At 23.6% G+C, this 18,567-nt stretch overlaps 1 protein-coding gene across 4 annotated transcripts in view; it reads left to right on the top strand.

Annotated features, from left to right (window-relative positions):
• LOC132918285 (calcium/calmodulin-dependent protein kinase kinase 1) overlaps positions 1–18,567 on the top strand; it is a 41,058-nt gene that overhangs the window by 727 nt on the left and 21,764 nt on the right. For 2 of the 4 annotated variants that reach the window (XM_060979444.1, XM_060979442.1), the window contains exon 2: positions 15,885–15,978. In XM_060979444.1, the coding sequence (XP_060835427.1) occupies positions 15,948–15,978 (31 nt within the window). In that variant the 5' untranslated portion in view covers positions 15,885–15,947. Of the gene's footprint in view, positions 1–15,722; positions 15,801–15,884; positions 15,979–18,567 lie in introns of those variants that run through there. The other 2 variants (XM_060979445.1, XM_060979446.1) reach the window with 2 other exon arrangements.

Below are 18,567 nucleotides of genomic sequence, written 5' to 3'. Positions count from 1 at the left end.
TTATAATTTAGCTTTTGAGCGCAAGTATTCATGTTTATGATAATTTTATTTAAAACTAATATTGAATTATAATATTTTCACAGATACACATACTTAGAATTAAAAAATAATTAAATAGTACAATTATCAACTTAAAATAGGTATTATAATAATTAATTTACTCGTGATCCACGATCAATAAATATAATTATATGGCTAGGTTATGTAAATGTCATATTTATTTTTATAGGTATATATTAAAATAACAAGAATAAAATATAACAAAAATATTTACCTTATTATAAATAATTATGAGCATGAATATCGGACTGGTATCAAACCACGGTTTAATTCAAATCAAAGTTCTGGTGTATTGGTAATGAGTAATGACAATTGACAATAATGACATTAATAATAATATCTATAATAATATAACCTATAAGTTACAAGTTAAAAAGTTATAATATACAACTATTAAAATTTAATTTGTTATAGTGATATTTAATCTTCAAAGTTTAAACCACATTACAAAAATGAATTACTACATTAAAAACCATTGAAATCAAGTAACTGAACTCGCTAAAAAAATATTCTTTCAATGTAATTTTTGTGATACTAAATATTTTTATATTTAAAATAAATCAAATCTCTCCACGTACATAGGTACTAGGTAGTGTGCAATTAATTATATATACAACTTATATTTTATATATATCATATATTAAATTACTGTAATATTGTATATTTGTATCGTTTGTATACGTGTGTAACACGCGTATGTTATTTGTCTTTAGTCTTGGATTAGTTCTATAAGTATATTGTGTACATACATGTTAATTAATTTCTAATGAATGATTCAATAATATAATGATACATCATACCTAATAGTAGCTAATGATTTTATGAAGTAAAGACGAGATGTTTATCAGTATAATGTATAAACGTATAGTAGCATATTATATGTATTTACTATAATGGGATTCTCCGGTTGTGTAATACAATATAAAATAAAATCGTATGGATGTAAAATTAAAAATTCGAGTATTACACTATTACCTTAATCCTAAAATGTTGTACTTATAATAACATAAAAGCAAGAATATTATTATTGTCTATTACTATAACTTAAAATGTATGTTTAATAGCCCATGGGCCATGTCCATACATGATATAATTAACGTACATTTCGATAAATCAGTCAAATGTCAAACATATACATTGTATACTATTGTAAAATTGAAATATTTATGAACGGTTGTAACTTGGGTTAGTTGGGTAATAGGTACGATAATATCGTTTTTAAAATTTTATCTGGAAAGTATATTATGAGTTTTTATAGGTACCTTACATACTACCAGTAACTACACAGAAGCACATGCATAATAATTAAGAAGTTTTCACTTCATAAAACAAATTAAAAGTCTTTTTAATCAATCGAACAGTTCTAATATATTTTTTTCATATTTCAATATTTAAGAAGACGTCATACCTGCATGTGTTGTCTCCGTCTTACTACTCTTACTAATGTATACATCATGGCAATTTTGTGTTGAATAGAACCCATTTTATGTTGTTAGCTTTAATATTAAAGTGAATTTATCTATTATCAACCTTAAAGGTACAAATATTATTTAAGGCATCACCAAAGTTTTTATTTTAAAATGAGTTATGAGGATTTTAAAGTTTAAATATTTTATATAACTTTAACTGTTTAACCCACTTAGTCTATAGCTTTACCAACCGCAGTACCATACTAAGTACTACCTATGTATTACCCATTAAACTACCTTCGTTTTCTCCATTGGTAAAATTTTTAAATTAATACATACTCGTATGTTAGTTTCATAATATTTATGTATCATAATATATTCATATTATGATAACTTATTAATACATGTTTAATCACGTCCAAATAATTTTTATATACCCAAGTATTAATTTAAACTATTTATAGAAATATAGATGTAGAATAATATGATGTAGGTATTGACAAAATAATTTCGTCTATAATATATATTTTGTATTTTTACTAACGGTATTATAATTTGTAATGTATCTCAGTGGTTATGTTTTTGTTGTACTGCCGCATTTATATTATTCAAGTTGAATATCAATAACGTATAGACACGAAAAAACATCAGAAACAACAGGGAATTGTCTTTTTTGTGAAACGACGCGGAGGTGTCGAGGTCGGCTCCATGACCTTTAGATAGCTAGTAGTATTATATCTACTTGTATTTTATGGTAGTGTGTGTGTGTGTGTGTTTACTATCCCATACGGTTTTATCTGTTAGACTGTTGCATGTGTATAAATATATAATATGATACAAAACCTTAAACCTTGAAATTATGTTAGATATCGAAACCCACTAACACATGGGTTAATATACTTATAGCATTGTTATTATGTTATTATGTCAAATAGTTGAATTCTCTTTTCTTAAGTTTAACAATATTTCAGTGAATAGCGTGGATATTTTATTTAAAAAAGTTATTTTTTATAATTCAATTTTTTTTATTTTCTATAATGTTAATAGTTATATCTACTATAAATATAGTTAAGAAGATAAAACGTAGTACACAAATACGCCATTAATAATAATAATAATAGGTGAAATCGGTTAGGTACAGTTTTGGAGTAGGATATTGAATATTGTATAAGCGTATAATAACTTATTAATCATTAAGTTTCTTAATCGTTTAACAAATTAATTTAAGTATTTAGAATGTAAATCTTCAATAAATTAATTTATCTTATGTAATAAACTATTATAAATCGACAATAGTACCACCTAATAAACTTTTTAATAAATAATATAAATAGGTATAAGGCTTTAGATTATGAGCGGAGCGATTTTTAATTTTTAACTTTGAATGTGATTTCTGGTAGGTTAGACTATTTAAGGTATGAAAGTTTAATACAATAGGTTTTTTATCATTTAATTAAAAAATATCGAAATCTAGTCACAATATTTTTTAAAAGTGTTTAAATTTAGAATTTTGAGAGCATCAGGTGTGCCATATTTATCATCGGCCTTCTGATGTCTGATCTACCATTTTATATTTTTATAACCCTGTTTTCTTACATAGTTTAATATAATTTTAAGTATATAATTTTAAATACTTTATACTAAACAGGTACTAGTAAATTAAAATAAAGTATAATTCTGAATTTCATAGCTATAGAAATCATAAATGTATTTTATGTACTTAGAAAGGGCAAGAGACATTCGTCTTTTACCCATAATCCATATTATTGAGTTCATATATTACTGCATTTAAATCTACCTTCGATACCATTTATTGTTCTGTGTAAATGTGTAATGCAGTAATAATGACTTCAAACGTGACCCATTGTACTGCATAATTTGTTTTTTACTATGGTTAATTTTTAAAAAACGCGTTCACACGTACAGCTAGTCACAAGTATGATTGTAAACATTTTTAAAGTTTTAAAAACACAAGTAAATACTGTGGAATGTCTAGTACTTTTCAAAAAATGAATCATAAACAAATTTACTAGTAGCGCCATTTAGTTGCATAATATTTTGATAATTTTTAAAATTTTCAAACATTTTTGTAGTATTTTGAGTTATATTCATATTTAACATGCATACTATACCATCAACCAATAAATATTTATCCTGCTTAAATCTTAAATTAATCATAATGAATTATTCAATTATTTGTTAAATTTGCTTTAAAAAAATTATCTTAAATTGAATGAGTTTAATTATTTATGTAGATTGAGGCATAGGGCTTCGGCTCATGAAAAACCACAGGGCGTGCCTAGGCACGCCCTGTGCGCACGCCTATGCTAATATATTTAACCTAACCTGGGCTATTTATAGGCTTGAGATATTTTTTAGTTTATTTTCTATAAATATCAATGTCTCTGGATCAAAATTCTTCAAAATTTAATACCACATAAGGTATTTTTACATCTGCATAACAATTATAAACCTATACTCAATTTTTTTTTATATTAATTAATACGAGATTTTTTATAAGTAGTTCATACTGAAATCATAAAATCTAAAAAATGTATAAAGATTATTATTTTTTATAGATATTTTAAGTTCCAATTTGGACGAAATATCACAAAATATACTTAATGATATAGGCTGACAGATCGTCACCGCTAAGTCATTTATTGTATACAATGATATATTGAATCCAAATTTAACATACCCATAATATGTGACTCCCTCAACACATTATGTACAGCTCAGCAATACCCATATTTACCTACTTTTTAAAATTATGTTCGATCGATAGAAAAAATGTTGCTGAGTCAAAAACTTTGACAATTTTAATACATTATTGCTCATAATTATTTCATACTAAACCTATAATTAAAAAAAAAATAAGGACAATCTTTTTCTAATTGACATTTTAAATTCAATGAGACGAAATTATAAAATTATATTTAAATAAAGAATAACGATTTAAGTTATTTTGGGGTAATTTAAAAATATTATTAATGGGAGGATATAAAACTTATAGGTATATCTTAATTTATTTTATGTACGGAGTACGAAACATCAATACAATTGTCAATTTTCAAAATATTTAGATTCATTTTATTATTGAATTAAAATTTAACACATCCATTACAGTGATTAATTTAATAAGGAAGTACATTGAACAGCTCATATACAGAAAAGCGGTTATTATTTGATCAATATAAATAAACAACAAAATACTATTTACATGTAATATTACTTATATTATCATTGATGAATTAAGCAAAAATAAAACTACCTTTGAAATAAAAATAAAAAATAATTATATGATAAATTGATTTTACAATGATGTATATTTTTAATTGGGTCTATGTACACTATAGTCGATAAGTAGTCGATAAAATGATTCAATTTTCACTTTGAGGGTGGTTTTGGATAGAAAATTGAATCTAGTTAGTTTTCAGAGAGAGAGAGAGAGAGAGAGAGAGAGAGGTTAATATACATATTTTTATAATAAAAAAAAAAGAAACGGGAATTTTATGTAAATCAGTTATTATTAAAATAATTTTTTGTAACTCTGGTTACTAAAATTTAGTCAGTCTTCGCTTAGAATCGTTTTTTATCGTGCACAATGGGTAATTAATAATCATTGAATTAAAAAATTAATGAAATTCATTATAGTGATTTTTCAATAAAGAGTTCCATTCGACACCAATGACCTATGTACGGCGGAGGCCCATTAATAAATCATTGTATATTTAGTTGCAGTGGTAACGTAGTCATAAGCTTCCCCAAACTACCAGATTATTTTAAAATTAATAATTAATTCTTCAGGCAGCCATAAACAGTATAACTTATTTTAGTTTTTTAAGTTTTTAGTTTTTACGAGTGTTAAAATAAAAAAACCACATATATATGTATTTGTTGTCATTTAGGTAAACTGTATGGTTATATAGACGCACATATTCATAATATAGACGGGAATCCTTGAAAAATTAATTTTAAAGTATAAACAAATTTATTGTCTATTGTTTTAAATGAATAATCAAACTAATAAATATTTAATAGATATCGATTAAATATATATGTTAAAAAAATATGATGTTCAAAATACACTATTTTTATTTTTAAATTATTTATTACATACGTTTCCTACCTTTATATCAATTATTGTAACTAAGATAGATAGGTACCTAAATTACATAGGTAATGTCTCTACATTAAAATATTTAACTTAACTGTTTTGTTAAAATCTATTCGGTTATTTTTTCTGTGTATATAAGTAGGTTATACACCTATATATTAATACTACAATTAATATATACCATATACGTATACATAAATAATTCATGCCGGTTTTTTAAGCATGTTTGTATTAAGTTACGTGTTCTTTGAAGTAAAAATTATTTTTATTATTGGTAGATATATATATATATTATTGGTAGATATATTTGCATTGATTATTCAATTTTATATTAATGTAAAATTTACTTTATCAGCCATCCAACCTTAATTAAGTTTTGTAATAATGTGCAACTATCCTAAACAATAATATGTTCGATTTTTTTTATGAAAGTAAAGCTTTGTTTCATATACCTATACACAATTATTCATAATTTTTAATTGACGTAAAAAACTAATGAATCTATCAAAAATTGGGTAACATTAATATGTTTAAAAATAACATTTTCCTTTAAAAATAAGATTTATAATCTAAAGTTAATCTCGTATATACATATAGAATACATTTTATTATTAAAATAAAAATATATACTTATGTAAATTAAATCTCAGTAAACAGGTCAAATTTAATAGCCGCACTAACTTTTTTATAACTATTAATTATTTTCACTTAAATTTATCTTTTAAAATTTTCAATAATAACTATAAATTATAATCATACTTGCACATTATTTTTAATAAACAAATAAAAAAAGGAGAAATAAGTAACTACCGTTCTGTACAGTAGATAATATATCTAATCAGTATAATCATCGAGAAAGTCACGGTAATACTTTCAATCTTTTTTAATGAGATTAAACATTATTTATCAACACCAAAAAAATCAAAATTTTAAATTCTCATGTTCCTTTATTCAGAATAATATTATATGTCTCCTGTTTATAACGTAATTTTTGTAATTGTAATAATAATAATAATTAAAAATGAGTAAATATTTTAAAAATGTAAGTAATTTGATGAGTATATGGAAAATGATAGTTTAAGTAACAGTTGCATACTTCCAGTTTCTATAATTATTGATTATACTTTTTTAATTACTAAAAAAAAGTTAAAATTATTTGACAAGAAATCATTATTTTACGCATGTATATCCAATTTCGTGAAAAATTAAACTTCAAATGCTTATAAAAATGTTTGTAAAATTACTAAACTTACGCGTAATATAAAATTTTCGTTTTGATACCTTCGTAAATAGTGAATTTTTAAGTATTATATTTTTATTGTAAGTAGTAATATGTAATAGTAAGTATTGGGTAGGTATATTATATATATATGATAGTAGGTACCTAATACTTATTTATAAAAACAATACTGTAATAAGTAATTATATTTTAATAGTAAAAGTTGATAATAATTTTTAACTAATATATAGTTGACTTTTTTTGAGATTACAAGTATATACCAATTACATTATAATATCATGAATACTTTGGATTTTTTCGTGTAGTCAATAAATATTGATAGAAAAGTATTTTCGTAATTTTTTACGATCGCAAAATAATATTTGCAATATTTAACACACTGTAGAGTCAACAGGAACGATATACTGCAGTATACCACGGTATATGCATGGTAAGAAAGTCTCACTATAGTGATTAATATTCAGTCGGACGCTGTAACTAACCGGCAACCACGGATACTAGGTTTTCACGAGAACTTTTCACGCCATTTCTATTGAATTTAATAGTCTGTTATGTTTCAAATAAAACAATTTATTTGTTGAACATCAATCGTTCAGAACACGCCGAGAAGATATTAATATAATTTGAATGAATAAAATGAACAACAAATAATAAAAATATGACTTATTTTGCCTTAAGTATTGATTTATGATTTAGGTACTTCAATAAAACTATATCTGGCGTGCATAAAATAAATTATAATATTCAAAATTAATTAAAAATAAATAGAGGTTAGTTTTATTTCATTTTTATTCTAAGTAAATTAAGTACCTGAAAAAAAAATGGTTTCTTCGTTATATACAGGTATTAAGAAGTTTAAATAAATAGAAAAAAAGATGAAATATTTTTTTAAATTTAATATAATACTTAATACCTATTTTTTATTTAAAGTAAAAATGTATAAGCACCTATGTCCTATATCACTATTAAATCATTGAATTAAGTAACTAAAAAAATTAAAACAATGAGACTCAATAAACTGGTAATCCGCAAAAAAATTAATTTTGCGAGTTTGAAACCTTTATAGTTTTCGAACAAAATATTTAGTACCTAGGTATGTATTACTTTTTATAACCAAAAGTCTTTGACGAAGAAATTACAGCAAGAATATCACAAGAAAATCTAATATTTTAATCTGTTGTGTATAATAATAATTTAATTAATTTAATTTATATAATATAAAAAATTGTACCTATTGTTTGAGTTTGAATTAGGTATTAGATTATACACTCGTATATCTGATATTGGAATAACCTAAATAATAAAGAGTAAAAACTGGTGAAATCAGCAATAAACATCTAGGTGTACAATATATAGATTTATTTTCTATACACACCATCCACGTGTATGTGTAATGTGTATATTATGTCTTCGTAGATATCTATAATTATTTTTTTAAGTAACGAATATCGTATTTAGAAAATTATTTTTATTGGGTATGTGGAACTATCGGTTTAAAAATGAATATATTATAATAATTATTTTTAAATTAATTAAAACTATTTACAACAGAAATTCTAAAAAAGGCGGGCAAGTAGGTACCTATTGTTGATTCGTTGGTATAGATATATATAATACGTTTTGGTGGGCTATTGTAATAGATGTGATAAATTTAAATTCATTAGTATATCATTGTTATCCTATGTCAATAAGTAAATTATATAATGTTTTTTGATAATTTTATTAAAATAATTTTTGTTATTATGAGTAGGTATTATGGTAGATATAAAAAATGATAATATAAATAATTTATTAAAATGTTAAGTTTTTATTGTTATTCGTTTTTGAATTATAACAAAATAAAAAAATCAATTTATTTGATTAGATTGGTTTGGTAAAAATTCTCGTTTCTCCTTATTTTCTACCAGGAATTACCCTCAAATTTCAAAATCTAAGCATTTTTACTGTCTTAAAATTATTATGACAGATACAAAAAACACTCTCACACATACACACATTCATATATATATATTATTGTAAAATAAATAAGCTCAATATCTTGATCCATTATAGTCTATGGACTACATCGTAAAAATTTCCTCATCTTTAAATTATAAAATATGTCAATTATCAATACCTAATTATATTGACCTATAGCCCGCAGTATTGGTCCTACGAAAATGATGTGTTATGTACATAATATGATGGACAGATAACAATTAACCGATGTGTAACTTTTTCGAATTTAATTATATTTAAAAACTTGTTGGGGTACAGTTATATAGAACCAGCATTGAGGACTTTTCTTATTCACAAACCTCTTGGTATACGAATTTAATAATATAGTTTATTATATTCTTAATAGTTAATAATATTATATTATATTACATCATTGCAAATAATTATTGAAATATCCAGTAAACTACTTTTAGTAATAACACGAATACACGATACACTATATAATCATTAATCTTACATTAAATACTAATACTATATGTTTTATAATCAATTGTTTTAGGTTTTGAGCTAATGATGAATAATATATTGTTTTTACAAGGATGTGTGTGTTTTATGTGTACGTACAAATGAACAATTTATAGTAAATAAATGTGTCGATTTTCAATTTTGAGCGTAAGTTTTGGTAGCATATGAAATCTAGTTGAAAAATTTTACCATTGATTAAATATACATGTTTATTTAATCAATGCTTATACACTGTAAAGAGAACCACAGTTTTTACTTAAAACCAGTTTTTGAAAAAAATTGTTTTTATATTTGTGTTGTAAATAAAAAAAAAATGACTAGAAAATTAAGACTTTACAAAATATTAATAATAGCATTTACTATAATAGTCAATAGACATGAACTAATATTCAAATTATTTTGGTTCTCTTTTAATACTAATTAAAGATATTTTAAATTTTTTAAATTTTAAAATTATTTCTTTTTAATTTAAGTATGATGACAGTTTTATGTTTTGGAAAATAAATTAATTCAAAGTTCCTTATAAAGTTAGGTTGGGTTAAGTTCATGCCACCTTTTTAAATTATTTATCACATTTTTTATAAGTATATTTAAGTTTACATTTTTATAAAACCGCCAAATTTTAAAATTATTTTGTAATTAAAAATTTATAAAATTAAAAATTTTTACATTTTAGAACGTGCATAAAAATTGGTTGAAAATATTGACCGGTGATACAAAAACAGTTTGCTTTATTATTTCTGCTTACCTTTTTGTTATTTAAATCTGCGCACGTTTATAGATTATTTAGTTATTCATATTATAGTTTAATATTATCTAACTGAAAAATCTAAGAAATTTAAATATCCAGTTGTAAAAGAAACACCTAAATTATTTTTCATTATTTTACATTTAGCCCAATTGCGCAACCAGAGGAGTGCAAAAAACGTCTTTAGTACCCCCAAGTTCAAATTTAACACCTCTTGTTTTTTTTTTACCTAACTATTATTATCAACAGGTTTAGCACCCCACGTTTTAGAAGTATAATTGCGTCTATGATTTAGCTAAAGATTAAATAAACAATCATAATAACGATGGTTTATCATTAAATTATACTTATGAATCACGATAATAATAAACTTCACTAACAATAAATAAACAACTATGAAATATTGGTTCATTTTATTTAGGAAAGAGACAAGAGTTGAAAACCAGAGGCGTAGTCAGGATTTTTTTTATGGGGGAGGGGGGCTAAATACTTTTAACTTCAGTTATTGAAAATCAAAAATAACAACAAAACAAAAATACTGATGACATATTAATATTAATATTACTATTTTAAATAATTAAAATTTGTAAGTCAATTTTCATATTTAAATTCAAATATTTCAAAAATATATAAAAATACAACCAATGGGGGGGGGGGGGGATATAGCCGCTTTATATGTCACTGTTGAAGACTAAATTATAGATCCAAATTGTATTACAACTTATTTACAAGTCGTTTATTTGTATATCATCTTATTTGTTCTATATTTTAAACTAGTAACAGTAGTAATAGTACTATAGTAGTATTAATAGTTTTGTTTAAATTGTAAAATGTAAATACTAAATACAGAACTTCATATTACAATATAAACAAGTTTACAAGTGTACCTATACAGGGCGATTGTAAACTCTCCCGATAGTAAACTCCTTTACGGCTTTACTACCTGACAGGCGGACGAAAACATGTAAGCTCTCCTGGGTTACTGATTTTTAATATTTTTTCTAGTTTCGAAAAAAATTGCCAATTATTTAATACGATATAATACGGTATCAATGGTATCATTGTATCAAACATATGGCTCGCGTGCTCGTACGGCCGGCTTCTCGAAACTAAAAAAACCAGGATATATTAATGATATTAAAATGTTGAAACGTCAATATTTTCAGAATAATTAACTTTATAAAATTTTTCAATTTTTTTGAAAATAAATAAAAAAATATATTTTTTTAACTTTTTTACCAAAACATTAAAATAAATTAAAACATGAAATATTTGTAATTCTTGTCCCTTTGAATTTTATTTAAAAAACCAGAAATATGATATCTCCATTATTTTAGGAGATAAATGGGTTAGGTTACTTTGTATAGTCGTATTGCCTAAAATCAGAAATTGAATTTTTATAATTTATTATAACACATTTAAAAAAAATGTATTGTAATTTATAACTTATAAGTGTTAGTTTCCTAATATATAAAATTTTATGATGATTCATAAGTATATAGATACATATTAAATTATTAAATAATTATGATTTAACCATGCATTTTAATTAATTGCATTATAATAATATTATACTTTGTATACAATGTTCCTATATAATTTTAAAATTATTATTTTAATGAAAAATAATGTTAATTTTAGTATTTGAATATAGTTGCTTTTTTATTGTGTGGTATAATATACTTTAATAATACCGGTATAGCGTAATTTCGCATTTCCGTTGTTACCAAAACTCCATGCTACCGTGAAAATCTTAACCTAACAGTCCTACTCTATATATTAATATAAATTATAAAGTTTAAACTTAAATTATACTCATTTTAAAATAAAGACAATAAGGTAATATTATATAGAATTTACTTATATTCGTATATACGAGGGTTAATTAAAAAGTAAATTGGGCCATACATTTTCTTAATTTAATATGTTTTGATGAAGTTTTTTGCTAACATTATTTGAATAGTTTATTACAAAACATAGATAGTGAAATTGAACTTTGTTGAAAATCTTATAAGTTATTAACTAACCATCGTGGCTAGCATTGCAGTTACGTCATTCAAAATATAAATTCGTACAGTAATCATATTTTTATAGTTAAAAAATTATAAGCCAGTTCAAATTCACAGAGAGGTGTGTAACTGGGGGTTCATAATTTTAAACTATAGAATCAATGAGAAATTCTATGGAATGGAAATATACAACTTCACCACGAAATAAAAAGTCGTAGCATCTACTGCAACTCCTGACGTTCTTTTTGATAATTAAGTTGTTATTATTCAGAATTTATGTCAAAAGATATAACAATCAACTCGGCCACCTATAACTATTAAATCTCGAAGAAACTGAAAAAGGACAAACTATAAGGATCGACGACCAGGGAAACTTTCAAAAGGAGTTGTGTTTCTCCATCAACTAAACTCCACATACAGCGAATTATACGAAAAAAATTCTCTGGAAATGCAAGCGGGAAGTTTGGGAACACCTTCGTTTTAGTCCTGATTTGATGATGCCTTGTAATTTTCATGCGTTTGACCCCATATTAATAAGCTAGTAAATGAGCAATAGTATTTTGATGAAGAAATGAAAAATGCCTCAAGCGACTGTTGATTACAAACTGGAGGGAAGTTATTCAAACGAAGCATTTCTAAACTATATTGAAAAATATGAAAAATGTAAAAAATGTTTGGTGATTATGTCGAAAAATAGATTAAAAACAATACTTTCCAAAAAAATAATTTGTTTTAAAAAACATTTTTATTATTTTAATTATAACCCAATTCAACTATTACTCTTTGATTGATTTAAAGGTATCACTACTTGTATAGTTATTTAGGTTATAGCCTTATAGCTTTATAAGTATAAATATTAAGTATACCTTTACTTATACCGAAATAATTATATTAATATTTATATAATATTTACTTATTATATTTATGTGCATTGTACATATATAAACGCAATAAACAATAGTAAGTATTAAGTATATTATATTTTATCTTAAAAATATTTAAAGTTTTGTTTTAAGAGTATATCAGTTATTTACTTATGACGTAAATTAATCGTGCCTTGGCTTGTAAATAAAACGTTGATGGTCTGAAAACATATTGATATGATCACGTGAATGCTTAATGAGTAGAAGCCATTGCCCATTGAGCAAAGGAATAAATAATAAAATAAATCGATTTCTCATTTTTTATTTTAGTCACGGTTTATTTCCTTTATTAAATTGTGACTTTGTGTGAACAATAGGTATGAACTCTTAAATATATTATAAAATATTTGGAATCTTATTTTTATATTTATTATATCAATATAAATATTTAATATAAAAATAATGTAGGACGAAATATGATTTTAGTTAATATAAATAGAAAAGTATAAATTATTTAGTTTTTCTAGTAGGTACAATATACAATATAAAAAACTTGCTTTGGTAAAAATTGTATTAAGTTGTTTATAAATTAATAATCAGTATCAGTTAGTTAATATTTAGGACGAATATTTACCTGTATAACAACTACTTTCACATCACATTTTTTCATAATATGCAACAAATACTGTAACAAAATCCCGATCATAAAATTATATTTATAAATATTAGAGAATATTAATTTATAACTACTAATACCTATTCAGATCAGTATTCAAATTAATTAAATCTTTTTAGATATTGCAGAAAATATTCTCATTTTGAATTTTTAATAACTTTCATTAAACAATTATATAAGTAATGAGTTAAATATAAAAATAAATAATAAGTTGAATAAGTAGCCAGTAGGTAAATACATTTTCTGACTTTGTGATATTATAAATTAATTAGATTTACGATGTAATAAATTATAATATTGATTATTATCCCAACTTTTAAAAACTGTTAATTTACCTAAAAAAAACAATTTTCCACTTTTCCTACACTTTGTTTTTGACATAGAATCATATCTATTATCAATTTTTCTTTAAATATTAGTCATGTATTAGTTTTAGATTCTAAGCAGAGCAATAAAAATATTGATTTTATAAGAATTATGTGGGATTTTCTTTCTTTTTTTTTGTCCGTGATATATACGATAAATAGTCGCAATAAAATGTTTCAATCTTTAACTTTGAGGTTTGTTTTTGATAGCAAATTCAGTGGTGTATCTAGGATTTTTTTTTATATTATTATGTATCATAAAATCATATTATATAATTTTGTAAACACAATATTTAAGATTTTATGTTAGGACTTATAAATATAATATAACTGTTAAAGGGGGGCTCTTGACCCCCCTTGAATCTGCCACATTTTTGGATATGACTAGAAGTCGGATTTATATTCTCTTAAAATCCTTTATATATTATAATGTTTTTTATTCTCAAATATTCTCTAACGTAATAAGTATTTCTTAACCCCTATAAAAAAAATGCTTTTTTTATGGAAAATAAAATTGTTTTTATGAATTCAGTGTTTCGTGAATCGTAAATATACATCTTACTCCCATTTAACAAAAATCCAATCTCTAGCTATAACCTAAATGTTAACCCATAACAGTATTGGACATATTATTTTATAGATCATCAACTACTCAACATCTTAAGTTTGTTAATAAATATGTTTTTATGTATATTGAACTATAATAGTATATATGTAGTTACATGTTCTATTATTATTATACTACTTAATATTTTGAATTTTTAATGCTTAATCTATCAATTAATAAATATAATAATACTAAACTGTTTTAATTTATTAATATATTTAACATAATGTATAAACTTTGATATGTAGCACACGACATAATTCTATAAAAATGATATAAGGTGAGTACGTATAGGTAGGTGGGTAGGTATCTATAGTAATAACTAATAAGGTTAATAATAACCTAATAAATATTCGTGATACTACTTTTTATAAATTTAAAATATAATATTTATTTATATATTATACAAATGAATAATGCAACTAACAAATAACAATGATTCAAATTTTAATATTAATATTATAAAATATGTGTACATATTTTTAAATAAATACAAATTATATATAAAAAAAAAAATGTTAATGTTATTTTACATTGAACATTTTTTAATCCGAGCATAAGTAAATGAAAATGCATAACCGGTTAAATTTCTGTGACTATTAGGTTAAATTTTGTTAAAATTATTCGTCAAAATATGATACAATTTAAATAAACATTGGACGTATTATTTACATATTATAATAATAATGTTTAATTTAAAATTTAAGTGTTCCTAAAAATTCCGATAACCAGTATTTAAATATAAAATAAGTATATTATTAAATTAAAAATAGGAAAATGGGGATTGATCATGTATGATGAATCATCCTGACCATCTTGTATACTAATTACACCCAATTTTTTACTAGTAGCCTCAAAATCGTTAGATCTACACGCATATTGTTATTGGCGAAAAATAATACTACGTCTTCAGGGCGTACATGTGTAGTTATTTAGTTACATGTATAATTATAAATTGTAATACTATGCATGTAGTTGGTATTCATTTAAAAACAACAACAAAAACAACCGGATTAGATAACATAAATATTACCTATTTTTATGAGCATGTATATCTACAATTTAAATTCGCGCGTATTATTGAAATTTATATAATATTTGACCAAAGTCCGTTTTATCCGATGACACCGTCGTTTTAATGTACTCTTGTTATTATTACATATGCTTGCAATAGCAGAGAACATACTCATGGTGTAATCTTCCACAAAATAAAATAATAATGTATTGTTTCGTTTGAAATGTATTATATAATATATGTTGTATTTTTTTTATCACAATACCATGCAGTTATTTTTTGAGGCTAACTGATAATTTTTTGTTTCAGTGACGGACCACATAAACCTGAAACATTATTATTACATATATATCGACAACGGTACTGGCTTGCATGCAACGCGACTCTATGACTACTGTACAAGGTATGATTATAATATTATGCGTATATTACAGAAACAAAAAATTATTTTTTTTTCAAATATTTTTACCTGTGACTATGTAATAATAAATGTCTATACATATTTTGCGAGCAGAGTTGATCGTCGTAGATTCGTAGTGTAAATATATTATGTACTTTATATATTGTATTATATTTACACAATATCATTATATATTACATGCATGATATATATATATATATATATATATAATATTAATATATACAACGCCATTATGTATATTGATATGTTAACATTTTGTTTGCGACTTAGTGAGATCGCGGCGACCCACTTAATGTAGTTATTTGCAATAGAATCATTTTTACATATAAGTACCTAGGCATAATGGTAGGTTAGGGTAAGAATGTTTGTAAAATTTGTTTTTATAATATGCACGCGTGCGTGTACAACCTATGTGTTCTATCACATTAACAAAATAAATTTGAAACATATTAAGCAACCGCTTTTAAACAAAATATTTCATTAAATTTATATATACATAAATAATACTATCTAGGTATCTGATGAACAGTATATAAGTATCTAAATATACATACTATATATCAGTAGGTAATAGCTTATTCTATACTAGCTATATTATTATATAATATTATACATTTATAGGTACTATACTATATTACTAGTGTATCTGTGTTATGAGTGTTGGTCTCGGAAAACGAATTTCAGTGCTATGTATAATTTATAAAATCAATTTTCTCTATCATGCAGTATACAGACGTAAATAGTTCTTGCTATATCTATATATTATTAATACTAAACGGACTAAGATTATTATATATAAATTACCTATATTATACAAATACACACACTAGGTGAATTCAATCCCGGCCACACCATACTATCTTCAGCAGTTTAGCTCCGACAGTAAATTATTGTTATTTCATCAATGATAAATTATAAAATATATTTTGTATGCACATATAGTTAGATTAGGTATACAACGCATATAACACTTACAAGATACACTTGTTGGTATATGGTATGTAACAGGTACATAAATATTAAATATGTAGTATACCCTTATCGAATTTCAATAGCATTTTAAAAACTTATATTATAAAACGTGACCTTATTACCTTAAGTAACTATATTTTTAAAATATGATCTTAAGTAACTATTTTTTTTTTTAAATATAGCTTATGCGTATTTTTTCGAAACTTGTGCATAAATATAATATTGGTATGCATAAATTCGTCTTCAGAAATTAACTTAGATGTCAGTAGTTACCTATTTCACTAATATCAGACTTGAGAATTTAAAGAAAATTGCACAAATTTTGTTAATATTAAACCAGAAAGTATTGGAAAAACAAAATCAATTTTAAATTGCTACAATTAAATTATTTTTTTATTTTTCTACGTACATATATAAATGATGCAGACAATAATAATTAATCCTTCAATTATAATTACACTGTTCAGATTTATTCGCAGAGCATAGACCAATTAATAAGCAAACAGAGTCCATTGAATTTAGCATTTCAGCATTGTATACATTTTCAAATTATATATGTTATATATTAAATATTACAATATATTATAATATTATATATTTATATTATACAATTTTGTAGAGTATATCTAATATCTATTTAGTCACTAAACAAATCTATCAGTGTATCACGTAATGTTTTAAATTTAAAATTATGAATATTATATTATTCTATTGGAGTATCGGTTTAGGTATTCGCACAATAAAAGTTAAAATCCTTAAGTCTACAAGAATGAAACAATATGAAAGGAATTATTAGGTGATTTAACTATAAATTATAAGACTATTTTTATTTATATATTAATTATTAAACACCTAACGCATCCAGCTATAGTTAATAACATCTTAAATATTTAGTATAGTTGTATAATAGTTAAAAAAACTTACTTGTGTGCTTAATTAAAACAATTAAACGTATTATATGTTTTATACTTATAGGAACCTATAAAGTAGGTATACCCACCTAATTAATAGTAGATAATATTAAATTATTATACATTATTTTTTATTTAATAATAATTATTATTCATGAATAATTTTAGATAGGTAAATTTATCACGTCATATTCAAATATTAGTAGGTATATATTATTATATACCGATGGCCGATGGTTAACTATCAAGGTTTATTCTGTTTATGGATACCTAATACATAATACATATATTATTGATAAACTTTGGATAACTTCATCGTCACGTCATAATAATAATTATTGATAACCAATATGAATAAGCTGATAAACGAATAAACAGCAGTTAACAATTAGGACAATAAAACAATACCGAAAACTATAGTTAAAAATTACTTTTAATTACCTATAGTTTAGAAAAGTAATTATATTATTCATATTTCTGCTGACAATTCAGCTTCACAATTAGGCCATTAGCGTTACATTATATGTTTTGTAATTTTCTTAAATTAAAAGTAGTCATAGTTATTTTTAATCCTTTAAGAGGCTGTATCTTTTTTAATACTAAATATTTTATAAGTCCCTGATAATACCTATATGCTCCAAAAGTCCAAAATATTGTTTTCTTTCATTCTTTATATTAGGTGTTTTAG

This window comes from Rhopalosiphum padi, chromosome 1, assembly GCF_020882245.1.
Source record: "Rhopalosiphum padi isolate XX-2018 chromosome 1, ASM2088224v1, whole genome shotgun sequence".
Taxonomy (NCBI): Eukaryota; Metazoa; Arthropoda; class Insecta; order Hemiptera; family Aphididae; genus Rhopalosiphum; species Rhopalosiphum padi.
Note: the sequence above shows the minus strand (reverse complement) of the source record. Positions and strands in the feature narration are given on the sequence as shown.